Source organism: Simochromis diagramma, unplaced genomic scaffold (genome assembly GCF_900408965.1).
Source record: "Simochromis diagramma unplaced genomic scaffold, fSimDia1.1 OVJJ01000107.1, whole genome shotgun sequence".
NCBI lineage: Eukaryota > Metazoa > Chordata > Actinopteri > Cichliformes > Cichlidae > Simochromis > Simochromis diagramma.
In genome coordinates this window covers 3,618,612-3,645,743 of record NW_024387209.1, presented here as the reverse complement: position 1 = coordinate 3,645,743, position 27,132 = coordinate 3,618,612, and the positions used below count along the sequence as shown (strand labels likewise).

General features: G+C 42.5%; 1 protein-coding gene across 3 annotated transcripts in view; it reads left to right on the top strand.

The window, feature by feature from the left end:
* Positions 1-16,173: 16,173 nt before the first annotated feature.
* Positions 16,174-27,132, top strand: part of LOC120746114 (tensin-like) — a 121,306-nt gene continuing 110,347 nt past the window's right edge. The window contains exon 1 of one of the 3 annotated variants that reach the window (XM_040051408.1): positions 16,174-17,405. In XM_040051408.1, coding sequence (XP_039907342.1) covers positions 17,310-17,405 — 96 coding nt within the window. In that variant the 5' untranslated portion in view covers positions 16,174-17,309. Of the gene's footprint in view, positions 17,406-21,426; positions 24,257-27,132 lie in introns of those variants that run through there. The other 2 variants (XM_040051406.1, XM_040051407.1) reach the window with 2 other exon arrangements.

Genomic DNA, 27,132 nt, shown 5'->3' with positions numbered 1-27,132 from the left:
GGGAGGAGCTCAGGTGTTGGGACCCAAGAGATTACCATTTTGTGCTTAAAGCAGAACCTATGTTTCGTCAGGGGTAGCATACGCGCCCGTCCACCTGCACAGACCTCTTTTGTAAAAGTATGTGGTAAAACCGATCTGTGGGCCACTCTCGATGGTGCTGTTGTTGTTTCGTCAACCAGCTGCGGATAATTATGAAGCTCTGACACACAACGGCACTGTCTGTGCTGATTATTTTGTAGTTTTTGATCTGCAGTGTTTGTTTTGTGCTTGTCCTGCTCCCAGTGAACTCTGATGTCACACCCTTTCCTATTCTGGCCCATTGTCAACCAATCGGCATTCAGCAGACTCCAGATTTTGGAGACAGACAGACACATTTGGATAATAATGAATGCAGTCTGAACCGCAACATTTTCCATTTTTTCTTCTGGTGTGTCAGTGATTCTGCTTCCCTGCTGTTTCAACCCCTCCACCACCCTTACATCCACGTGCAGGCTTTCATCATACTTTATTTGTGGCTAGCAATTAACCTGGAGCTTGATGCCAAACTCCAGCTGCTCCTGTAAAAAAGCCAGGTATTTCCAAGCTTAGATGGTGGAGACTAAAAGCAAAGGTAGAAGAGAGCAGGTTTTGGGCTTAGGTAGACACAAACATGACTCCAAAAGAAAGGGTTATGCTGCTCTGTGAATGCCAGATATAGAAAAAAAGTGTCCAAAAATAACACTAACTCATTACTTCATGACTTTGACATTTTAAGTGATTTTCCACCAGCATTTTGCCTAACTATCTCATAAAATGTATAATGGTTACCCAGAAAGAAAACAAGGTAACAACGTGGAAAAAGGTCTTTCTCATTTTTATGACACCTTTGGCATTTTTTCTCCTTCACTTTGACTATTTCAGGAGCCTTTTTTCCTCATAACTCTTTCACCCACCTTCACTTTCTGCTTGTTAATATGACCTCTTCGCTCCTCTCTAAGCTTTTTTCTCTCTGTTTCTGTCTGCTTTGTCCTGTCCTACCCTGTTTGTCCCTTTGCTTTCTTTCCTCTGACTCTCAGCTGAGATAAGATTTAGAAAGGCTCCAGTGTCTGACGGGTGGGAAATGTTTTGCCTTTGCTTATTTTGTTTTTCATCCATTTGTACTTTTTTGATTAGGAAACAGTGCCACTGTATAAATTTAAGTCTTGGCCATGTTCAGTATGTCTTCTTTCCCTCATTTACTTTGAACCTTCTTTTTTATCCCTTCTCAAGGCCACAATGTACTTGCTGTTGAAAGAAATTCCAGTTCTGCATCTGTTGTAACAGGAAGGATAGCAAGAAGCAAGAGAGACTTGTTACTTGAAACTCTCTTTTGTGTTGTGGACAAGCTTGTTTTGTAATTAAAACCTGCAATAAACCCTCATCCTACTGCCTGGGGTAAACTTTAGAGGTATATTTTTTTTTGTCATATCTCATAGTCACTCACTTTGTTTCTAATAATGTAACATCATTGTTTTCTATTTCTGCTTTCATTAGCACCTTGAACCCAGCCAGAAACATCCAATTCTTCCTTTGAAGTTTTGAAAAATTGAACTATTTCTTGGGTTAATGTTTGCCATGCCATGGGTCATAAATTAGGGTATCACACAGTATCTGTCAGTATTTATAGAGAAGAAAAACTCTTGCTGTTGATTCATTCATCGCCTGCACTGGGGACTTCCCAGACTGAAAGCTATCAGAATGGTGGAGACGGTGATAGATCTACCTGAGATGATGCCAGATCTGCCTGAGACAGCTGGAGCACACATGAGAGGGAGAGCTGTTATTACCACATTGCAAGAAAGTTTCAAATTTCTTTGGATTTAAAAAAAAAAAAAAAAAAAGTTGTGGGAGTTAGTGGTTTGTATTGCCAGCAATATGCTAAACATGTTCTAATGGGTGTTGGTGTCTGCTGGGGCTACCCTTAGTCATCATTTATGGGCAGAAATTCTAGCAACTATTTTTAAGGGTAAAGGGTGGAGGGTGTTGGATTCAGTGGTTTTGGTCTGATGTCTGTTTTTTGCAGATAATGTGGTTTTGTTGGCTTCAGTAAGACATGACCTTCAGGCTGCAGTGGGTCAGTTTATAGCTAAGTGTGAAACGGCTGGGATGAGAATGAGCACCACCAAGTCTGAGGCTGCGGTTCTTAGCCAGAAAAGAGTGAAATGCCCACTTCAGGTTGGGAATGACTTATTTCCCCAGGTCTAGAAGTTTAAGCATCTTGGTGTTTGTTCACGAATGAGGAGAGAGTAGACTGGGACACTGACAGATGGATTGGTGCGGTACTGCCAATGATACAGATGCTAAACTGGTTTGGTGTGGTGAAGAGAGAGCTAAGTGTTTGAGTGAATCTGTCGATTTACTGGCTGACCTATAGTCTCCCCTATATCCGCAAGGTCTAGGCAGCAGCTGAAAGAATAAGACCACAGATACAAGGGGTAGAGATGAGCTTCCTCTGAAGGGTATTTGTGCTCTGCCTTGGTCACTTGGGAGGAGCTCAGAATAAAGCCACTACTCCTCTTCATCAAAATGAGTCATTTGAGGTGGTTTGGACATCTAAGCAGGTGTTTCAGGCAGGAGGCCTGTGACAGATGGAAGACATACTGGAGAGATTACGTCTTTGGGCTTGCTGGTCGCGTGTTGATTTTAGTTATTTTCAATTGGGCCTAAAATGACCCCAATAGGTTCCATCCTTTTACTCATGGACAAATATATCATCCACTGAATCACTGGTTTTTGAAATGGCTTACAATTTAAAACAAGAAATTACATTAGAGCTTTAGGATATGAAGGAACTATTGGCATAAATATGATGGACCACGATGGCAAATGTGTCATATCTTTAAGCATGAAAAACAACACACAGAAACAGCTGGTAGTTTGGGATAAAGTTGCTACTGCGCCAATTTTGGTGAATCCATTTGAGTTGTAGCATCAGCCACCTGTTCTTAGCTGACACGAGTGGCAGCTGGTGTAGTCCTTCGGCTTCGAGGTTTAACGTGCTGTATATTCAGAGATGCTCTTCTGGTTGCAACAAGTGGCTATGGGAGTTACTGTTGTCTTCCTATCAGCACAAAGACGTCTGGCCATTCTCTTTTGACCTCTGACATTTACTAGGCCTTTTTTTCCCAGAGTACTGTCGCTCATGGGATATTTTCTCTTTTTCAAACCCATCCACTATAAACTCTCGAGATGGTTGTGTGGGAAAATCCCAAAAGATCAGCGGTTTGTTAAATATTCAAATCAGCCCATTTGACACCAACAACCATGCCGTGTTCAAAGTGACTCACTTTTGTTCCCCATCCTGTTGAGTAAACATAAATTTAGTGTAAGGAATATACATTTGCAAGAACCACTAATGAGTGCTGCCATTTAAGGCCTCATTATTATTATTTTTCCAGTGTGTTTCGGCCTCATGCAATCTAAAATGCATGTCCTATGATTATCCAGAACACAGTGGTTCTCTACTCGGTGTTCTCTCCCTCTGGTTTCATGGCTATTTTCTCTAATCTTTATCATCCGCACAGTAAATTGTCCCTATCCTGATGTCACATTGCTGAGTCTTTTTTTTTTTCATGGATGAACTGGATTGCGCTGAACTGTCACTTTGCCTTACAGAGTCTCTGCGGTCCCTTCAAATTCAAGGCTGTGATTGGTGATAAATGCGTATAATTAGACTGAGTAAAGGCCCATAGTCTTCCTATCGATTTCTTTCCTCATTTAGGGAATTAAGGGGTCTGCAAATTCCTAAGCACAGCAGACAGGACGAGGGGATTAAATGCAGATCCCATCTTTCAGGGAGAAAAACCAGCCTTCCTGCCTACAGATACTTGCAGAAATTCTAATGTTGGATGTTAGATTTCACAATAAAGGAAAACCCAGACCCTTTTTTTCTTTTTTGTTCTGGTTCAGTGTGTTCTTTGTCCCGTCTGACTCTGAATAAATCAATCACAGCTGAGATGTGACTCTCTGACATTGTTGTTTCTGTCCTATTTATTATTACTGCCACATCTGAAGGGGGAGAATATCAGCTAAACACTGTGTTCACCTTGAGATGTCTCCCCTGGCACTGGCGTGTTTGTCGACCACGAGGGGGTCTTTAACCTACATTGGTAGCTACATTAGCGGGGCTAAAAGCACACCACAGACCCTACTGGAGGACAGCCAAGTCAGCAGCGGGATGTGAGCTATGAGTTGGATGTTTGGACATAAGGGGGGGTGGTGGTGGATAGCCTCCCTCAGGCTTGTTCCAAGATTGCTCCAATTGAAAATAGCCACAATACAGGTTCCTGCTGTTGTGTTACAGGCACTCATAAGATGATGAGCTAAAGTAGGTCTTAGAGTAAGTTAGGTGTTCTAAAGGGGATATTGTTTTAGCCATATTGTCAGATTTTTACAGTTAAATAACCACAAGCAGTTTTGATTTTCCCCATTTTAATGTGGTAATTTCATTCTTAGAGGGCATGATTGGGGAGTGGAAGTGATGAGAAAATAATATGTAAACAGCTCTAGCTGTGATAAAACTCAAAATCAAACGTCCTGTTAGTGTAATACTACATTGAAAGGTCCACTAAATGTTCAAACCTAGGCCCTTTTTTCTTCCCTAGCATGGTAAGTGGAGAAGTGAAGTAGGTAGTCTCTAGACTTTAAAGAGGTACAAACCACAAATACTCAAGAGTACCTCAACAGTATCTTAGAGAGCACTGCTGCAAAGGTTCAAGAAGTGACTTTACTTTCCATGTTCCCCACTTCCTTTCTTCACTTTTTGACAGTTTCCAAAAAAGCCTAATAAGAATCAACATGTTCTTCTGCCCTTAAGCCTCGTCAGGGTAAAAGCTGGACATTGCGGATGATTTAAAGTTATGGAGTGGAGAGCTGGGGTCGATTCTAATTTGGACTCGGACTGCAGCTGATTGCACGATAAAGGTGCTGTTGAGTTGCATTAAGCTACTGTCGTCTGGCTGATACCTGATTGCAGCTTATCAGGGACGTTTGCATCACTGATTACCTCTTGCCTTCAATGGCCAAACCCAAATCTGCTGTCCTTGTCCCGACTGTAAGACAGTAAAACTAAAATAAAGCCCAGTGATGGTAGAGCAGATGACTTGAGAATGTGACGCAGCAATAAAAATGAAAATACAATAGAAGAAAAACAGAACACAGCGTTAGCAGATAGGGAACTCCATATTTAGGGTAAAAGTTAGCAGAGCAGTTTTCCCATTTAACTTTCATCAAAAGTCAATGCTGCACATTTATCTATTATGTAATAGGGAACAAATGATATCGGTAATACTGAGCATACACTTATCCTTATATCTTCAGCATATTTGTCGCACTTCCATGTTTCAGATCTTCAGTATTATATATGAGTATTATTATTAGACAAAGATAACTTGAGTGAATTAAAAATACCCAATACAAAAATTCATGGTAGGTTGGCCACTCTTGGGAAGTTTACCACTTTTTTCTCCGTGTGTGGATAATGGCTCTCACTTTGGTTTACTGGAGTCCCAAAGACTCAGAAATGTCTTTGTAACTCTTTCCAGACTGATAAATGTCAATGACTTTGTTTCTCACCTGTTTCTTTAGATTGTGACATGGTTTTTGAGATCATTTAGCCTACTTCATTTAACATACAGGTAGGGATGGGTATTGATAAGATTTTCACGATTCCGATTCCATTTTCGATTCTGTTTAACGATTCGATTCTTTATCGATTCTCTTATCGATTCTTTTTTAAAAAGGAGAACACTAAGGTCGATTAGCTTAGAACTTTGTTTTATATCTTCTCTTTGAACAAGATAGAAAATTAGGAGTAACATGGCCTTACAAACCCAACAGTGAGATCTTAAGAGATCCACAGCCTGTGGCTCTTCAATGGGGTGTCACAGGGTCCCTGGGAAAAAAATTGTAAATGTAAAATAATAAAATAAATATTCTTCTGTAGCAATAACAAATTATAACATAAATCATTCTGTAGCAATTACACAAGAATATCCAGCAATGTGCCTGCCTACAATTAAACACATTCACTTACCGAAAATCAGGGGCATCTGCTGTGGCAAATGGGTGCAAGCCTTTGACCACAAACTTAGTCACTGCTCGGTAACATTAGTCTATCCTGGCTTGAAAGGAGACGCTACCGGTAGACTGCAGCGAGAACTGCCAGCGAACGCCAGCCAGACTCTGTCTCTCTCATCATGGTCACCTAAACGCACAGTAATGGTGTAAGGGATGTGGCAGATAAGGCAGATTGCACTAACATAATATGCACTGTTAGTTGATTATTAACCTGCCGCATTAACGGGAGAGGATGTGCAAACGTTACCGCTGCTGCTGGGTTGAGATTCACGAGTCCGGAGCGGAATTAAAAACACAACATTCATTTAAGGTTATCGTGTGTTTTGTGAGCAAATGCTTTTGCATATTCGTAGTGTTTCCTCCCTTAAATGAAATATCTACTTTGCAAGTATTGCAAGTTACCCTGTTGTCATCTGTTCTCGTAAAGTATGACCAAACTTTTGAGCGTTTGAGCCGCCGTGTTTCCTGCCATGTAAATGACGCTCCGCAACGTGGTGACGTCATTCGGGGCGACTGGAATCGATAAGGGAATCGTTTGCAAAAATGGCAAACAATTCCAAGGAATTGAAACAGTGGGAACCGGTTCTCAACAAGAACCAGTTTCCGATACCCATCCCTACATGCAGGCTCTACTTAAGTGATTTCTTGATTCAACAGGTCTGGCACTAATCAGGCCTGGGTGTGGCTAATGAAATTGAACTTGGCACACTGCCAACTATAAATGCCAACTATAAATGACAGCAAATGGAAATATCAATCATCTGTTGACCATAATGGCCCTGATCAATGGTTATCAAATGTACTGTTGATAAGGTTGGTAAAAAGCCTGCAGTTAGCTGAGATTGAAGAAGTCACTTGGGTATGTGATGAAACGTTTCTCCCACTGAAAACGCTACTTTCAGATGAACAGAATCAACTTTTTGGGATTTCCTTACCTGGATAATTGAGCATGCATCAAGATATATTGGTCCTGACTTAATTGAGTTCATTGAACCTGTCTGAACATTTGGGCTCCTTCTGTTATCCTGTCCCAGATATAATTTATTTCAAGAACTGCTAAAACTTCCTGGAGCTGCCTTTTAATGTTTGCACCACTAATCAGTTTTGTAAATAAAACTAAATGCAAGTAAAAATTGATTATATTGTTGAAGATGTGCTTTGGGAGTGCAGATATACCTCTCTGTCAATAGTTTCATCATCACCTCTCCCATTGTTCCTCCTCCCTTTGGTCATAGGAAAGGTTGGAAGTGCGTGTGTGCACCGGGAGAGGAGGGTAGACGCTTCTAGATAACTGAGTTTCCCTTGGCAGCAGGCCCCGGAAGTGTCACCGCTCATAGACTTCCACTCTAACCGAATCCAAGGGCTTCCCTGTCCCTGCACATAATTTGCTCCTGCTAAAGATGAACCTGTCACCTGGAGGTTTTTCCAAGCAGAGAGTTGAACTCCAACCCTGAGAATGCAATACTACGGGATATTTATCCTCGCTTTCTCCTATCATTATGATAAGATGCAATTATTCCTCAGACAGCTGATTAGAGAACAAAAATGTAACAGATTTAGTATGATCCAGTGTGGCAGAGAATTACTGATCAAACCACCTTCATTTAATAGACTGAATCATTGATCACAGGCCATAAGGGTCACCCCTGCTTCCACAGGGCTTTCTCTTGGATTAGCTGTGATGAAGAGGAACATTTCTGAAACAAGGAGGCGTCGCCATCATTATGTATTACTCTGCATGATGTATGGCACAGTGCACCCCAGGGTCGAGACTGGTATGCCTACAGTGGAAGGACATTAGAGACTGTTACTCCATATAGTGAGATTTAATTACTTTTTTAACACCACAAATGTACCGAACCAGTAAGGAGAAAAGGGGAAATGGGAGAGAAATAAAACACATGAGAGAAACTGGAGTAGAGGCAAACGTGAAAAGAGGTAATTTAAGGACGAGTGGTAGAGAAAAGGAAGGCAGATGAGTCTACGTGTTAGTGAATGATGAGGTGTGTGATGGGAACTAATCTGCTGTCTGCTCAGTACAGTGCCCACTCTGTGCACTGAATGTGAATGGGATGCTGGTGCAGAAAACTAAACCCTGCACCTCCCACTCTCTCCTGTTCCTCTTGCAGCTCATATAGCAGACTGTCCGGTCATTCTTCACAACTGTGCCCGAGCTCCCTCCACGGTGGCCTTTATGACATCGAGCTAGCCAGCAAATTCTGGCCGCGAGCTGGTTTTGCTAATTATATTGATTGTGTACTTTCATTAGAAACAGAAGTTTTTCACAAATGCTGAAACATGTTTTTAATCCTTGTAATGGGAAATTGTCTTTGATCAGTCCAAATGATTTCAAAATCATGTCAAATAATCAGGTACATGCATAAAGTAAATGAAAATATCTTCTAATCAGCTTCTCCATGATTCTCGTGTTTGACATTGTGAAAAAATATCCTCTTAGAGAGAAAGTTTATACCAGTCTCATGTATACTGAAGCTTGCTACCTTAGTTTTGCACTATATTTGGCTTGGCTTTGTCCACAGGTAGCCTAATACGCTGAGTAGTGTTAAACGGTCAACTAGCATCTATGTCATGCACTTTTTCCACATAAGCCCTGTTATAAAGCCATTTATTTAACCCATTTTATTGGGTTAGGTGAGATACAATATGTCACCTTTGCAAGGGGCTTAGATTTTGTGACATTTGAATGGTAGCAGGCTAGCTGCCCCTTCACAGAAGTTAGCACCAAGTGCTAACTGCTGCTGACGGTATGAATCCTGAGAAAGTACTTTCAAAAGATGCCGAAATAATCCTTTAAAAACTCTTGGGAGGGCATGAGTTAATTAACTTTCTAATCTTCAATTAGGCTTATAGCCAAACAAACGTTTGTGTTTTGCAAAATCATCAAAAACAGATTTAAACATGTCTAACTTTAGCAGAGAAGAGCGTCACATGAGTTGGACTAAGCAGAATTCTCTCAACATTTTTTCAAACTGGGGTCAAATTTTTGAAGCCACTTTGAAATATCATGTGATTTAATAACCACTCTGTGTTACAGAAAGCTTTTCCTCATCCTCTTCTTTTTGCTTCTACCTTTAAGGGTTCACACAGCAGATTATCTACCTCTATCTACCTCCATCGCACCCTATCTCTAGCATCCTCTTCTGTCACACCAACTCTCTGCATGTCCTCCTTCATTACATCCACGAATCTTCTCTGTGGTCTTTCTCTTTTCCACCTCCATGGAAGTCCCAACATCCTTTGAACCTTGCCTATGTATCCACTATCCCTCCTCTGCACATGTCCAAACCATGTCAACCCAAGCTGTCCCTGGATGTACTCATACACTAATCCTGGTCATTCCCAATGAAAATCTGAGCATCTTCTGCTCTGCCACCTCCAGCTTGGCCTCATGTCTTTTTTGTCAGAAGTGTGACCTCTAATTATATTCACTCAGATTTTATTTGCATGTTGTAATGAAAACTTGACCCAACCTTGCTCCGAGCAAATACAAAAAGAAGCAGAAGATATGGGTTATCAGGCAAATCTTTAAAACCGAAGATAAATGTGTTATAACATCACATCTACAGTCATTAAAGGTTGTTGTCATTGTATAATGAACACACAGCAGTGTTTAAATGCCCACTTAAATCAAATCAATGTAGAAACGGTAAGAAAAAAATCTATTAAAAAAAACATCAATTTTCATACATACAATGCATCATTCAGGTACTTACATGATTTTATATACATTGCTACCAGAAGTTGTGTGAATGTCAAATAAAGTGGTGTTCTGGCTTTTTAAAAATTCTCCAGCAAGTCCAAATTATTGTCCACAGAACAAGCATGACAAAGCAGGCTAGATCCTGTTGTATTTACTGTTTACCCCTCACCTACTCAGCCCTTTAAAACACCAATGTGATGACAACGGAAATTCTCACTGGGACCCTACTAAACAATAGCTGATGTTACACCGGCTTGGCCCATGTTTCATACTGACATCTTAGTGCTGACAGACTCATGCCTTGCTATCTGCAGTGTTGGGAAGGTTACTTTTAAAATGTATTCCATTACAGAATACAGAATACATGCCCCAAAATGTATTCTGTAACGTATTCCGTTACGTTACTCAATGACAGTAACGTATTCTGAATAATTTGGATTACTTAATATATTATCATGCTTTTTACAACTATGTGAATGTACTATTGCTGTGTGATTTATTACTATTACTGAAGGTCCGCGACTCCTAACTGTAGTAAAGGGACCTCTGGCTAATTGGCGGGGTCCCTGTCAGCTCGTAGCCGAATAATAGCTTTACTTTGTTGTGTGGGTCAACTTTTCTTGCGAGAGACAGAGAGAGGCGTTGAAAGACTGCTCCAACGGAACTTATTGTTTTCGGAGGAAAACACAAACACGGTGTACAGTCGAGTCTTAATAGCTTACTTACAACTGGGCTCGTCAGGCACTCTTCTTGGCTGAAGTGGTTATTATTATATTTACATGCTTCCAGCTCCCGTTTTTCCTCGATGACAACTCGTACCTTTCCACTCCCCTTTTTCTCCCTCCTCGCGCTCACAGACCCATAACGGGTATGGCAGTCCATTCTCCCTGCAGCACGGACTACACTGCCCATGATGCTACATTCTTTAGAGCTATGCTTGTAGCATCCTGCCTGTTAGCTTAGCACAACAACAACGAAAAGCTGCTCTCTCACCCAGGAAACACACAGTCGCAGAGAGAGAGAGAGCGTCGCCCTGTAACCATGGCAACCGTAACCCTGCCGCCTGGAACAACAGAACGTAGCTGTCAAACAAAACCCAAACAGTCCTGACCCGCGACAAAATGAAACAGGAAAGTACCACAGTGTAATCCATTTATTTCAACAAAGTAACTGTATTCTGAATACCACCTTTTTAAACGGTAACTGTAACGGAATACAGTTACTCATATTTTGTATTTTAAATACGTAACGGCGGTACATGTATTCCGTTACTCCCCAACACTGGCTATCTGCCACACCGCTTACCTCATGAAAGGCATCAAGTGATGCTAGGAACTAAGGACCTAATTCTTGCAGCAAGCTGAGAAAGCCCACCCTCTCTGGCAGTTTAGGACTGTCGCAGAGACTAAGACCTGCTGCTAAATGTCCACTAGACTCTAAATGGGTGGATCCAGTTCTTCTTATGTTTGACTTCGGACGGACTGGATGCTATAGTCTGTACAAGTATGGATGAGGATCCATATCTTGATGAAACCTTTCCATAAACTTTGCCTAGGACAGTGTGAATGCCAATATCTATATGGTGTATACAAGTATATTATACAAATCCGACAGTCATATATATTTTTGTATTTGGTAGTTCAGTTGAGCACCAAAATGAGGCTCACCATGGGCACATTCATTGACCTTTAGTGTGCGCATGCTATTTTTGTTTAGTTTGTGCATGTTCTCATTTGTTAAATCATGTATTTTAATGGTCAGCGCAATTTTTATTTATTCTAAGTGCAGCTGAGCAGCCGCTGATTATCGATCACTGAAATACGCGGCTAGAAAAATACTAAAAGTCTAGAAAAGTGGAGCAGACTAAGTGACAACAATGTGGGGATAAGAAGATGAAGTTTGTGTGAGCTTCAGCATGTCATGAGACACTTTATGAAGCAACATATTGGATATTAAATCTTCTACATCTATAATTCATCATTAATGTTACGATGTATATTCATGTTATCTTAATATATTCTTCATTTTACATATTTATACTGTTTAATCAGTATTGTTCTGGTAAATCTTCCACTATATTAATCTTGACTTAAGTTTTTGCTAGGGTTTGCTAGTTTCATAAAAAGAAAGGATGTTAGTTTGATCCTCAGTCAAAGTATTCTTGGGACAAATACTGACCCTGAGTTTCCCTGTTACATTCATCTGAACGTATGCATGTCTGAATAGTAGACCAGACACTTAAATATAGAAAACACTACTTCTGTGAATGTGTGTGTGATTGAGCATATGAGGTTATGAGTAAAAAACACTTTGAGTGCTCTGTTATAGTAGAAAAGTAAGCAGCAGTCCATTAACGACATAAATCCTGTCCTATGGATGTGCATTAAATGTTACTGTGAAAATTATAATTTGAAACAGTGCGTAGACTTATTTGGAGGGTAAAACTGCTCACATTTTAAAAAAGTAAGACTAAAGTATATTTTTAATAAAACTAAAAGAGGAGAATATATCTAATTGCACTTAAGTTACATAACGTGTATACTTAATGAAAAGTCTTAGTTACTGATCCTGCTCCACAATACAGCAGGAAGTCACAGGGTGAGATGTTTTTTGGCAGCCGGCACTTTTTCACAGGGTTTCCAGTCAAACGGATAGACATTGTGACAGGCCAGTCAATAGAAGTCAGCAGTGATTATGCAAGTTGCTTATGCCTAATGAGAAAGGTCAGCATTGCCAAGAGAGTGGGACACATGCCCAGTCCCACACTGAGATGTACGGCACACAGTGTTGTAGAATATCGCGATGCACAGATGCATAGTCCTCCTCCTCCTCCTCCTTCATATTCCTCATGAATCTGTCCTGCAGGAAACTGAAATGTTCTCTTTCAAAACACCCAAATAATTCCAGCCCATACATATTTAAAATTTTATTTCAAACTTGTACAAAATCCTAATATTTGGTTTCATAGCTAAGTGATTTCATGTCTCTGTAAAAATCTTCTAGATGTGTTGCTGCCCTTGCAAAATAAAACAGTTCAGCTTAGAAGCGGAAGGTCCACAGGACATCATCAATAATCTTGATGTAAAGGAGAACTACACTAGTTGCTTTGCAATTCTTGGTCCATTTGCTTTTGGCTGAAACATTTTTCTTGTACCTGCAAACTGGTGGCCAGTCATATGTGCAATGTTACACTGAGGTTTCCCATCCATGCATCAGTCCATATCCATATATATGTCAGAGAGTGGAGTCAGACAGTCAGACATTCAGGGATTCTTCCTTTGGAGATGCCATTTCTTCTAGTGTCATGCCTTTACAGCAAAAGAAAGTGCTAGTACCTTTTGGAGGATCCATCTATCCTTCTATTCATTTTGTTATGCTTATCCAAATCATAGGGTAATCAGGATAGGCTGGAGCCTATGCCAGTTCTCATAGCGTTATGGGTCACCAATCTGTTGGAGGGCTAACACATACAGACAGATAACCATTCACACTCATATTCACACCTACAGCAAATTTAGAATCACCAATTAACCTAAAATACATGTCTTTGGACTGTGGGAGGACGGTGGAGTAGTGGCAGAAAGCCTATGCATAAAGGGGGAGAAATCCATTCTGGATTCACCCGTTTGAACAATTGGTAACAGAATTTTCTGACAATTATTTTGTCTTGCTCTGAGGTGTCACTTTTAGTACCAGGAAAATCAACATAAACCTTAAATGGGTGATTCAAAACATGGAAAAGAGAAACCAGTAGGGGAAGACATGGTTACGATGCCAATTTTTCTATATACAGTGGGCTGTAAGAATATTACATCCCCACAGGATTGCATTTTTTAATCCTATTTTTCCATCTTCAACAGTAGCCACTAACAGCTCACTCACACTACAGTAAGAGTAGGATGGCAACCTTCTTTGAATATTTGCTGCTGTAGACCATTTGGAAGTAATTGTGGTAATGAACTGTCCACCCAGTGTTTGAGGGTGCAGCAACCACAACCTGTCTCAAAACAATCAAAGTCAGACAGATTGGCATTTAATTGCCTTCTAATTTATAAACTCAGACATATTGCAAACACTCTGCAATCAGTTTGAGTCTAAGTCTGCACTGGCATATCTGCAATGTTCTGGAAGGTTGCCTACTGGTTGAATTCTGGTTATATTCCTATATAAAGGGCAAGGTTGCTGAGCATCTATGTTGTTTTCCAATTAAATTACCATCCTGCATCAACTATGTCGGTGTTGGAGCACAAATCTGTGAGTTTCTGGCTGGAATCTGAATGTAAATAGTCAGTTGTGTTTCTGTTTATGTCGATATATGCAGTTTGCAGACCCAAATGCAAACGTCACTGGTGGAATTCTTAAACCAATAAATTTATTTTTATCGAGGTGAAGCAAATGATCCAAAATAAAGCAATTACTAAATATACTCCAAATCCACTGCACACACACACACACACACACACACACACACACACACACACACACACACACACACACACACACACACACACACACACACACACACACACACACACAGTGAATGGTTAACAGATAACACAGGATGACTCAACAAGGAACTAAGGCAGACTGAGGATTTAAATACACACATAAGGTAATCAGGGGAGAGGGGAAACACAGGGGTAACAAGACACAGCAGAAACTACTATGTCTAAAGGGAAGTGTGTAACAGAGACACAGACTTAACAAGGGGAAAGAACACTCAGGAGACCAGATGAAAGTAAAATACAAGGAATCAGATATATAGTATTCTAAAATCAGGTCACAAATGTAACAAGAACAAATTAACGACAGAGTCAGGCAGTTAAACAGAAACAAGAAGCCATAAGAAAGAGTTGTAAGTGGCTCAGGAGGTAGAGTGGTTCATCTACCAACTGGAAGGTTGGTAGGATGATTCCTTGGGTTTCTCTAGTTTCTGGTGGTAGTAGGAAGTCCTTTGGGTGCTTAGTGAGAAAAGAAAAGAATATACCCCTTACACCCACGAAATGCTGACTAAATTACAGAATGAAAGAAAACCTCAACTGCAGACTAAGAAGTCTTAACAGAAAATTCAAAACAACCCAACCAGACCCACAGACCAGGACAGGACAGTTTAATATGAACTTCTTGAATTTGTGATTATACAAATCTGTGCTTTTTCCCACTTTATCGTGGTTGAGTGCTACATTATAGCATGTATTTGCAGACTTGACTCCATTCAATTTTAAACTGATAGCAGACTGACATTGTCTTATTGCCATTTTATCGCCATCTTGATGCACCAAAGTTGCTTTGAAGACAGCGACTGACTGCTAGTGGGGGCAGACCTGGTCTGCATCTTCGAAGCATCCATTTCAAAGACAACGAGATAGTGAGTTCATTGCACGGGGTCACAGTGATTTTGGTCCTGCTGCAGTGTGCAAACACTGTTTTTCATGGTGTTACTGCAACATCTGGGAAATATTGCCTTGCTCAAAAGCATCACTTCTTTTGACAGGATATTAATACATTTTATTAACTGTCATGTAGCTTTCTTTATTCAGTAATGCTGAGCATAAAGGCTTACTCTTTTAGATGCACTTCATAGCAAGACCCGACTCAAGATCGATTTCAATCAGTCAACTTTTATACTTATCTTTTATCGCCTGCACATTTGGATATCGCCAAGCAGCTATTATTGTTATCCCCCCCCTTCAAACATCCAAACATCTATACCCCACCCCACCCCTCAGTTTCAGCTAGCTTTGGTTGACAGAACAGCATCCTCTCTACACTTTATCTCCCTCGCTCATTGCTTTGATGTGTTGTGATTGCGTTTGTGTGGCAGTGGTGTGCTGGGTGGGAGGGGTCGGGGATTGGATGGGTTGTGGGGTTTGGGGGGGGTGGCAGCGTTCTGCAGTGAGAATGTGCTCCCACTGAAGCGTAGAGAGACTGCAGCAGAGTGAACGAGCCTGTGCACCACCTGCAGTCGTGTGTGTGTGTGTGTGTACATATGAGAAAAGGGGGAGAGAAAAGGGAAATAATCACCCAAGACACAATGATTCAACACCCTTCTCCTCTCCTGTTCTCTCATCCTCCATCCTTTCTTCCTCCTCTCCTCCCTCCTTAGCTCCCTTCGACCCAGTTCTGCACACACACATGCACACACACACAAAACAATCATCACCCTGTGCCTGCTTTGTATCAGCCTTGCACCGTGACGGCTGCCGCGTGTCCCTTCATGTGTGTGTGTTTGTATATGCTGCGCACTCTCTGCTTTCCTTTTTTTTTTATGTCATTCTCTTCCTTCCCCCGATGCCTCCCGTCCATCCATTTTGACTCCTCTGTTCACTCTCACGGTCCTTCCTGTCACTCCTCCACCTCTCGTAGCTATCACTAGTTGATGCGCACTTTCGTTCATACACGTGCACATTACCGCCTTCTCGGTCTCCTCACTGACTCTGGCGTCACCCCTGGAATATAAACACTGAATGAACACACTCAACAGAAAGCCTCTGTCTTATCGTTTTTTTTCCCTTTCTCTTCCCAGTCGTTTCTCCCTTTCTTCCTCCCCTCCTCACCTCCACCTCCTCCTCTTCCTCTTCACTCTTTTGCTCCCCTCCTCCCACTCTGACTGAGTAAGTGCTGCAGCATCGATGTATGTGTGAGAGAGCAGCACAGACCGAGAGAGGTGGACAAGTGTGTGTAAGCGGAGTGTGAGTGCGAACCACCGGGGGATCCTGAGCCTGGAGGGGAGCCTTGTAATGAGAGAGGGGGGCTCTTCTGCCCGTGGATGTATGCACCACCAGGACAGTGTTATTCGCAGGCGAGCGTATGTGTGCGCGTGTGAGAGACAAGTGAGTGTGGGCATGCCAGCAGCAGCGGCAGTGCGCGTGTATGTGTAACAGTGTCGTCGATCAGCGTCGGGCTCTTCGCGTTTTGCAGCCGGCGGTGCTCATCACACTTTGAGGACTGACTCATCTAGACCCGGCTTTGGAAAGCAGGAGAACTGAGGAGGAGTGAGAGTGGAGGTAGTCGTGGGAAAGACGGATGGATGGGAAGACAGGGACTCAGTTTTAGGCTTTTGAATGCTGTGGATCCCTCTAGACCATCTGAGGGTCTAGTCATTTTTGGGACGCCAGTAGCCCCAGTTATCTACCCCACCACCGCTGCTGCCACCACCACTTCCCTTTCAAATTGGAATTGCAGACACACAGCCAGACAGGTTTCCCGAAAACTGCCAAAGACCACCACAGAAGGAAAACGAAATCTCCCTCACCCCTAAACTACATCTGACTTGAAGGAACATTTTCACTTCGCACCTGCTCACCGGACTAGGACGAGAAGGTTTCGTGACTCTTTGTGATCTTTTTCCTCCTTGATATCATTGTTCTTTTTTTTTGTGGGAGGTGGGCATAGTTGGGGGTTACAAGATCCTATTCCAGACCTCTGAGGGGTGGGGGGTGGGGGGCTAGAGCGATAAGAGGCTGGCAGACAAGACGGGACAGACGCAGGCATGGCTCGCCTCAACTGGTGCCTGGCTGCCGTCATCAGCTGGGGCAAGTTCCTCTTCGCCTGCTTCTTTCCTCTGCGGGGGGCCAAACGAAACAAGGTAAGGCTTCACACAGTGAGAGAGAGAGAGAGAGAGAGAGAAGGATGCTGGGAATGGGAGACTGAGGAGGAATTCAGTGGACTTAGAGGACAAATTCTGCACATGTAGTCTTTTGTGGCTTGCTTCGACCTTTCTTCTGCAAAGATTGGCAACAAGAGTGTGTCTGAAATCCTCACGCTGCATGAAATATTCACAAGAACAGGCCTTCCTAAGAATCGCCACGCTCAGCTGTAGCATGCACACAGCTGGCTTTGGTTAAACCATCAAATGACGTAGCTGTGAAAATGAGCTTTTGATGACCGATCGTGGACCGCGGGCCTTGGAAGACCGGTTGGTGTGCCTCTCTCTAAGTGCTGTTTCAAGGTCAGTGTTACATCTCCAAGAGATCTCCAGGCAGGTGCTCCAGATAATAATGGTGGCGACAGAGATGGAATCACGGGCATCAGGTTGTGAATTTGCCTCTAGAACCAAGCACTTGGACCTCAGGGTTGATACGGGTCACCTTGCTTTTACAGCAGCAGAATGGTAATGCACCATTATTCAGTGGGGGTGAAAAAGCTCCTGATACACCCCCCACCCCCAATTCATCTAATGCTATTGCTTGCCATCCTGGAAAGGAGGTTGTATGCTTTCATCCATACGACATATTCCGATGGTCATGTGGAAGTTGGTGAATGAGATTGACCAAATGCACACTCAGTTTTATAAGCTGTAACTTCCTTTAGGACATAATCAATCATGTGTAACAACTCTCACATGTTTAAATAGTACTGTTTCCTCATGTCCACAGCCGCACACATGCGAAGACACCACAAAAAAATGCTTGGGGTGATCTTTTTTTTTAAGGTCATTTTCTTTCCCTGATACTTTTTTAAACTGCATAGCAGTTATCCTAAGGCTAGGAAAAAAACAGCGTAACACACCGCATCCTCAGCAGTAAAATTATATGTCTCCTAGCCAGAATGTTCCCATAAGGAGAAGACACCTTTTGGAATTTTCACATGCCCTCGCATCCTTCGTTTCAGTCATCGTCTTTGGCCGAACGTGCACTGTGAAAGCGTTTGATCACAGACACACATCTCAGTCAGAGAGTTTTGCAGCTCGAGCGCTGCAGTGCTGCGCTCCTGTGAGAACATTTAGAGCAGCAGTGGCGTTCCACAGTCTGGTGACGGTGGGGTTTTTTGGTCCTGGTGGCACCGTAGATTGCTGCAGCCTCCCATCTCTTCAAGCCCCAACACGTTTCCACCAGCGCCAATACCAGAAACAACCCCCCACCCCCACACCTCACTGCCGCAGCTCCTTATCTCTACACCCGCGCTTACTCCCCCCCACCAACCCCACCACCACCACCGTCGCACTCTCTTGTATGTGTGTGTAAATGTGTGTGAAGCTTGCTAGCGCTTCTACAATGAATCCCCCAATTCATGAGGTTTATTCAGACGCAGTTTTTGCTCAGTCCTAGCAGCACCAGCTGTGTCTTCATTGTAGAGTAAAAAACTGAATGTCTCTCAATCTCAGATCCACTCCATAAATACAATCTATAAATCGGTGAATGAAGATTTTTTTTTTTTTGAATGACCCTAGCTTTTATTGGATGCAGTTCTTGTATCTGTACTGCAACAGGGGATAAATGCTTGTCATCAGGGATATGACTATGGATTCACTTTACATAATTAAACTATGTCATTCAAATCGTTTCAAGCAATTGAGCAATTAAGCAGAACTGTCTTCTGGACTCTGTAGCAGCGTCCTCTATATAGACTTATTTCTAGAAACTTCTATCATTAATTGAACAAGATGGGGAAGGTAGTTTTCACTTATTTTAAGAAAACCGGCTCCACAGCAACCAAATAAAGAAACAATTGAAGATATTGGGCTTTTTTGCATCCCTCATTGGTGAGCAGGTGTGACACAAGGAAGATGTAAGGAAGCTTTAAAGTCTCTGGGGTGGATTTGAATCATTCCTGCTGCAGCAGATATTTGGGGTGCATTTACAGTGTGAGCATGTACTACCTCTTCCTGCCCACCAACTAAGGACCATTATCTTAAAAAATATAATTACATAATCAATGCATAAAAAATTACATAAATATTGTAGAACAAATCAGTGGCAACAGATATGAATTTAAGTCAGATATGACATGAAAGAAGGAGTTGGGTTGCAGAGTGGCTGGCAGAATCACAGCAACTGTGAGCAGGTGAAGCAGTGTGCCCTATGCCCCACTGGCAATAAGACAGCCAGTTGGGCATGTAGGAGGCTATAACCTAGGCTCACCTTGACATCTTGACAGGGCGTAACTTTGTTCAACATGTTTTACCTGGGAACACCTCCACCTTATCTGAACCTGCAGGCCATCTTGGACTTTTCTGAGCTGTGTTTGCATGTTCTCCTTCTTCCAGCTTGTTTTTCACACAGGTAATTTAGTCCAAGTGTGCTAAATTGGCTGTAGATGTGGATTCGGATTAGTCTTTCTTTTTTTGGTGACCTGTTCATCCAGTGTGAACTGGGCTAGGATCAAACCCCCTGCATCCCTGGTCGGATAAGCGGGTGGAAATCATATCACCAGTCTCTTAGTTATGTGTCCATTAGAGCTACAGTGTAACACCTTTACCAACTTTAGCACATAGAGCTTCTGTGATAGAGGTTTGTATTATCCCCAGTGTTGTCTCATCTTCTGCAGTCAGCATTCACATTCAGTGAGTTGTTACTTCTGCTGCTGCCGCTCTGCCACTCCAGCTGCAGCACTAGAGCTGGTCATGTGACTGACTGGGAGGTGAAAGTGGAGAGGTATGGCTATGTGCGCCTTCCCCCCGAGGGCTGATGTGAGGTTTTCAGTTTCCATGGTAACCCGGCTCACACGGTCGCCGTGGATTGGGGCTGGGTTACTACAGGAGATGCAGCTGGGGATACTGCGGGTTTGTGCGTTTGTGACTGTGAACGTACGATGAAAGAAAGAGTCGGGAGAGTGAGGGAAGCTGTGCTGGTCGTATGTGTTACTATGTTTTGTGTTACGCAGCTCCCTCTCATTCACACATATTTCCCTTTCTTTCTTTTTTCATTGACTAAACCATGTCTCACTTTCCTAATACCCCATCCTCTTTTCCTCTCTTCCTCTCTTCCTCCTTTTATTTTCTTTCTTTATTTCCTTCTCCAGTCTCCCATCTCCTTCCTCCTATTTCATCTAGCTATCTTTGTTTTTGCTGCCTCTTCCTTTCCTTCCGTATTCTAAGATTCATCCTTGCATTTTCCTTCCTGTTGATTCTTCTGTCATCTCCTTTTGTCCTCGTCTTCTCCGTCTTTTATTCTCGCCCCTGTTTACGCCTGTGTCCACTTGTATTTATCTCCTCCACCTTCTCCCCCTCCTGTCCTGTATATTTTGTTTACTTCCCTTCGAATATGTTTAACTCAAGTCAGCCTGAGCTGTAAATTCACATCAGTCAGTCAGCTCTCTGGGCTCTGCCTCAGTAGGATATGCACAAAAACCTAATTCATTGCTTGTTGCATTTATCACATGCTCCTAACTTCCAAAGCAAACAAACAAAAAAAATGTTGGCCAGCCTTGGTGAACAGCGCACAGGTACCGCACCCAGGGAATTGCAGGCTTTTGCCCTGAATGGCTCTCTGTATTCTGGGGCATTCAACGTGATGGATGCTTTGTTATTCTAGCATTAAAGCTTTAATGTGATGGATTCTCCAGCGACAGAAGAAGAGACTCCAGAGGAGTGTGGAATTCATATCTTTGACTTTTTTTTCTCTCTCTCTTCTCTCCTTTCCCTTTTGAATTTTTTTGTCATCTGTTTGTTCACATTAGTGGAGCTAGTGATCAAATGTCACCATCATCAGTGAAAATACACATAAATCGGAGTTCCTACAACCTTTAAAAAGGTACAGTGGTACACTAATGCCTTTAGTGTAGTTTTTTAAAGGGAATTTTACTGTCCCATGGCCTAAATCTGCTTTTCCATGGGTGCAATTCAGTGGGAAACAATGTGTGTGTGCGCATGCTTGTGTGCTGCCTGCCCGTCTGCCTGTTTCAAAGAGCTCCGGCATGTTGCAGTGGGAATAAGGGAATAAGAACCTGACCTAACTGTGCAAAAATGTTGTACTGAGAAAATCCAGCACTCCCAGTAGCGGAGCCAAAATCAATGTGCTTCGCAGGTAGTAAAGTATCACTTAAATGGCTACTCTGGCTCCATCAGAGGAGAAAGGAACAACATGAGATGCATGTGTGAGCCCCAAAATTTAAGAAATGCTTTCTGGTGCTCTTATGAGTGTGTCTCAAGGTTGGTTGAAGGCCACTAGAGGCTGCTAGCAACCCAGTTTAGACCAGTCAGCTGGAGGGAAGTGGAAGTTGTCTTGTATCAAACGCAGACACTGAAATCAATTTTTAAAAAAGGAGTTCAGGACAGCCATAGAACACCCTGCAGTATTTCCCCCATGTGTCCTGTTTGCTGACATTATGTTAATAAAATACTTGCAAAGGCAGACCCACACATAAACCCACACACACACGGATTATGTGTCAGGTTAGCCTATGGATTGAGGTAACTGTTACAGTGTAAGTGATGGAGAGCAGCAGGGATCAATAGAGGGTGTTTTCTCAAAATGAATTGGCTCTTAGCCCTTTATGGATCTGACTGTGGAGTGATGTAATGCACCTCCACTGCTGATTTAATGTGGATCCAGTGCTGCGGTTTGCATACACATACATGTAGCAACCCCCTTGTCATGTGCTGTGCAATGTTTACATTCATGCAGATAGAAATGTGTGGCATAAGTGGGGGCGGTTGGAATGGGAAGATGGAAAGCCTGCACAATTTGTTAGATATGTAGTATTTAAACAACCAAAGTACTTCCACCAAAATTTGCTATTCAAATTTTGTGTTTATGGGGGGCAGCCAATCCGAGTGAAGTTGTGCTCAAAGGCGGGGTAAATGAAGCAACAAACATTAGTTTCAGATAGAAATTCATTGAGGGACCAGGACCTAGCATGTTCGAAAAGTTTTCATAGGATGTACACTTCCACTGTAAGAAAATGGAGCTAATTCCCTATAACAAGCAAATTGTCACAACAACAATGATGATATGTATATATATATATATATATATTTGTATGAGCAAGTATGTGCTTGTAACTCTGTATGGATACTTGGGGCTAAATGCCACGGTCACAGTCATGTAAAGCACACCACCACTGGACCCTAGAGCAGCGGAGACTTGTTCTCTGGAGTGACGAATCACACTTCTCTATCTACAGGAGTCTGGGTTTGGCAGTTGCCAGGACAACGGTAGTTGTCAGACGAACTCTTAATGCTTTAGCATGCCAAGATATTTTGGACAATTTCATGCTTCTAACTTTGTGGAAACAGTTTGGGGATTGTCCCTTCCTTGACTGGCCTGAACAAAGTCCTGACCTCAACACGACAGAACACCTTTGGGATGAATTAGAGCGGAGACTGTGGGCCAAGCCTTCTCGTCCAACATCAGTGCTTGACCATCCAAAAGCACTTCTGGAAGAATGGGCAGAAATCCCCATAAACACTTCTAAACCTGCGGAAAGCCTTCCCCAAAGAGTTGAACCTGTTATGGCTGCAAAGGGTGATCTGACAAAATGGGATGTCACTCAAGTTTATATGTCTGTGAAGGCAAACTAGTGAATACTTTTGGTATGCTACACCAGGTCAACTAGACTGGCAATTTTAGGACCTTATTACAAGGATATATTAAATTATATATATTTAAGAAAAATCACTGCATTGAGAAGTCTCTTTTAAATATGGTACTATTAAACACTTTTATTGGAATACATGTTAAAAATAGACAAGAACAGACAAGACAAGAAGGGTCTTAAGGGGAAGTGAATTTCTGGTGTCATACTAGTTTGGGCATCGCTCCCTTAGCTGCATTAATTATGACCATTTGTGGGTTTTTTTTCAATGTTTCTTCCATAACTGAACCCAGCTTGTGGGGAAAATTGCTAGCCTAGCACTTTTGGGACATCGGAACGAGGCTTAATACTAATTTTGCCACATGTTAACTATTGGGAGCATATGTGCACCTCGGCTCCTGAAGGACGTACGCATGAGGTTGCATGTGCAGCGACAGAAGCGGGTACCTGCTTTTTTTTTTTTTTTCCATGTAAGCTGTTTGCCTGGCCTCCCTCAGCTGTGTCATGACAGCCGGTGAGTCCTGCAGTTATTTTGGAGTAGAGAGCGAGAGGATCTGGAAACAGGAAAGGGGGTTGCCGATGAAAAATTGAAGTGACATTAGCGCAGACATGAGCGAGCATGCTTGCAGAAGAAGAGAGGTGGAGGGGGAAGAGAGGTGAGGTATGCCATGTAAGGAAGCTGAAGGAGGGTGGAGGGTGGTCACTGAATAGAGTGTATATGTGTGTGGAGAGGAGGGAAAGGAGGGGTTAACAAGGATCATTTGAGGAGAAGGGAGTTTTGGAAGGGAGAGTGAAAAAAATGAAGACTCACCTCCCCCTTTGCTCCACGGAATAACGTTACCACACTTCAAGAAGGCAGGAGTGAGTGAGAAGGAGCAGGGATAGAAGCAAGAGAGGGAGGGAGCTCACATGAGAGAGACAGACTTAAGGCCATCAGAGTGAGAAAAACGAGAGCAGGGTTTGCTTCCCCGCCCTCGGTGCACCTCGCACTTCTGGCATGGATTTATGCGGCCTGTGTGGAACTGCCGGGAATTTCTGGGAATACTGTGGATTTCAGCTGTGAGGCTGGGGAGCCCCCTCGAGTGGCATCTTTTTTGCAGGATGCCCTCCGTGTCTCTGCCGATGCCCTCTGCTCTGGCAGGGAGGGCCAGGACCTGGGTTTGCCTCTCCTGCATGTTTTGGGTAAGAGATTGGAGAAGGGCACGCATGCAGGTCTCAGGTGTCAATCTTTCTGTAAGCAACAAATGAGATGTGATATTTGGCAGAGGTGTTTCCAAACGTGAAGTTTTACTTATCTTTTTTTTTTTTAACATGCTCTGTGACCTTTCTAGATGTTGTCATGTGGGTGGTTGTGTTTACACGTGGTGGGTGAAGGTGTGGACAGTTCAGCTCAGCTGCTTCCTCTGTTTTACGTGTTTAACGTAGCTGGAAGTTGGAAGGTGACTGCTCCAAAATTTAAAGGTCTAATGGCCCTTTAATCCACCCTGAATGTTAGATCCCTCCTCTAGCGTCTTTTATATTTTTTGGTTACTAAAGGTCAAGCTCATCCCATCGGATAGCTGCACGGCAGTCAAACCCACAGCAGTCCGCTTTATGCTGTGATGCATTCAGGGATAATCTAGTTGACTGCTCAGTGGCGACTTACATCGCCATGTTCTTGCGCCGAGTCCACGCGGCCTCGGCATTAGAGCTATTTCTGGGTTCTCCTGTATAATTTAATCTGCTGCTGCTCACTTCTTTTCCTATCATGGACTGACTGAGTGTGTCAGGAACCAGGGGCAGAAACCAAAATACCAAGAAAACAGAAAAGAAATGAAGCAAAAGTTGGGCAGGCCAATCCCTGATGTGGGGAAACATTAGAAACAAGAATTTCTCTCTTGCATAGTTGCATAAAATCAGATTAGATTCAAACAGTTCTTCCTAAACATGTGAAATGTGGCGTTTTTGAAATGACAGCTTTTCCATGTTGATATATTGACACATCAGATGCTTAAGCTTTTTACAAACCTAGCTGCAGCACCACCTTTATTGGAGAAGGAGATGAATTTCTTGCTTTTTGGGGGTGTTTGTGTAATGTATACACACTGCTCAATGATTGCACCCAAGTGTTAAATGAGGCATCTGCCCTACTTTTCTGTAGCTTGCAGCAGAGCAGAGAGCCATTTAGATGCAAGGGGAAAGAGGCAGAGCGGAGGAAAAGCTCCCACGCACTCAAAGTGAGGCATTGAGTTGTCCAGATGCAAAGCTTCCAATTCCAATATTATCACATCCACAAAAGGAGACGAGGGCTGAAAAGGGAAGGAGAAGGAAACGGAGATGAATGTCGTGAGGCGTGACGTTAGCAGAGGGAGGAAAGAGGAGTAACGAGCAGAAGCTGAGTGACGTGCAAGAAGCAGGTTCTAAGAAAGCTCCTCAAATACACGCTATTAATAATTTATCAGCCCCACGCACACAGGGAGAATATTAGATTTGACATCCTGACAGAAACAGCCACAAATGCGGGCTAGTTCCTACAGGACTGGCCAAACACTTCTGTGAGCTCATTACTGCTCTACAATATGCTAAGGAACCCTGCTAAGAATAACAACAACTGTTATTTGACACAGCAGCCGGCAGTATATTTTTCAACAAATTTGCAGAAGAATTTCCTGCCCGTGTTTATCGGAGTGCAACCAGGGTGCCCCAGGGTTTATGGACAAGCTACTTTGCACTGTTGCACATTGGACTGTAGACCGCCACTCTCTGCTTCATCCTTTGTCTTTGCTAACACTTACAGTGTCTTTACTAAGCAACATCTTGGTATTGCTTTTTCATAGTGTAGTCACTTTGGAGCCAAAGATCAGTGGTTCCAAACCTTTTCATACAATACACCAATCAGAAAGACTAACAAACCCTTTCTTAATAACATCTTACTTACTTTTACCTGGAGCTGAACAACTTTCAACTTATTATGTATGAATTATACTCACTTATCAACTATAAGCTTACCTTTTCATCCACTCACCCACTACTTGTAACTACGGTAACATTTAACAGCAATTAATGTCATTACACCTAGTGGCCCATTTGAGCCATTATGTTTGTTCTTGCTAAACTGGAAGTAGCTACGGTGCTGTCATCCATTGCTTTGTGAAGTCCTGTTTTGAAGATGACCATTTTGACTGTAGCCATCTTGGTGTGTTGATGAAGGACGTAATAAGAGGGATGAAGCTGACAGTATAACTGCCTCCTTGGTGAAAGACAAAATTACCAAACAATGACATGATGAATAATTCAGTAGCACTCTAAATTAGTGACTGAGCTCATAAATACATGTAAGGAAAGTAATTAGAGAGATCAAGTTTATTAAGGACTTTTTTGTCATAGACTTTCATAGAGGTTTTTCATGTGAAGTCAACTGCACATTGCTCAAGAGTTGCCCTCCAACCTAATGTGATACAACCACCAGTTGTGAAGGAAAGACGACTATTCCCAGACTGGTTGGTGAGAGTTCCTGAAGGTTCCTACCTGTTGCCAAGTGAAATCAGTCTCACATAGGGTGGTGCACCTAAAGCCTCCTCTTATGTCACAAATCAGAATTGAACAATGTTCATCTTCGAAGTAAAATCTGTTCCTCACTGGTATAGCTAGGGATGGGTATTGATAAGATTTTCACGATTCCGATTCCATTTTCGATTCTGTTTGACGATTCGATTCTTTATCGATTCTTTATCGATTCTTTTTAAAAAAAGGAGAACACTAAGCACATTAGCTTAGAACTTTGTTTTATATCTTCTCTTTGAACAAGATAGAAATTTAGGAGTAACGTGGCCTTACAAACCCAACAGTGAGATCTTAAGAGATGCAGCCTATGGCTCTTCAATGGGGTGTCACAGGGTCCCCAGGAAAAAAATTGTAAATGTAAAATAATAAAATAAATATTCTTCTGTAGCAATAACAAAGTATAACATAAATTATTCTGTAGCAATTACACAAGAATATCCAGTAATGTCCCTGCCTACAATTAAACACATTCACTTACCGAAAATCGAGGGCATCTGCTGTGGCAAATGGGTGCA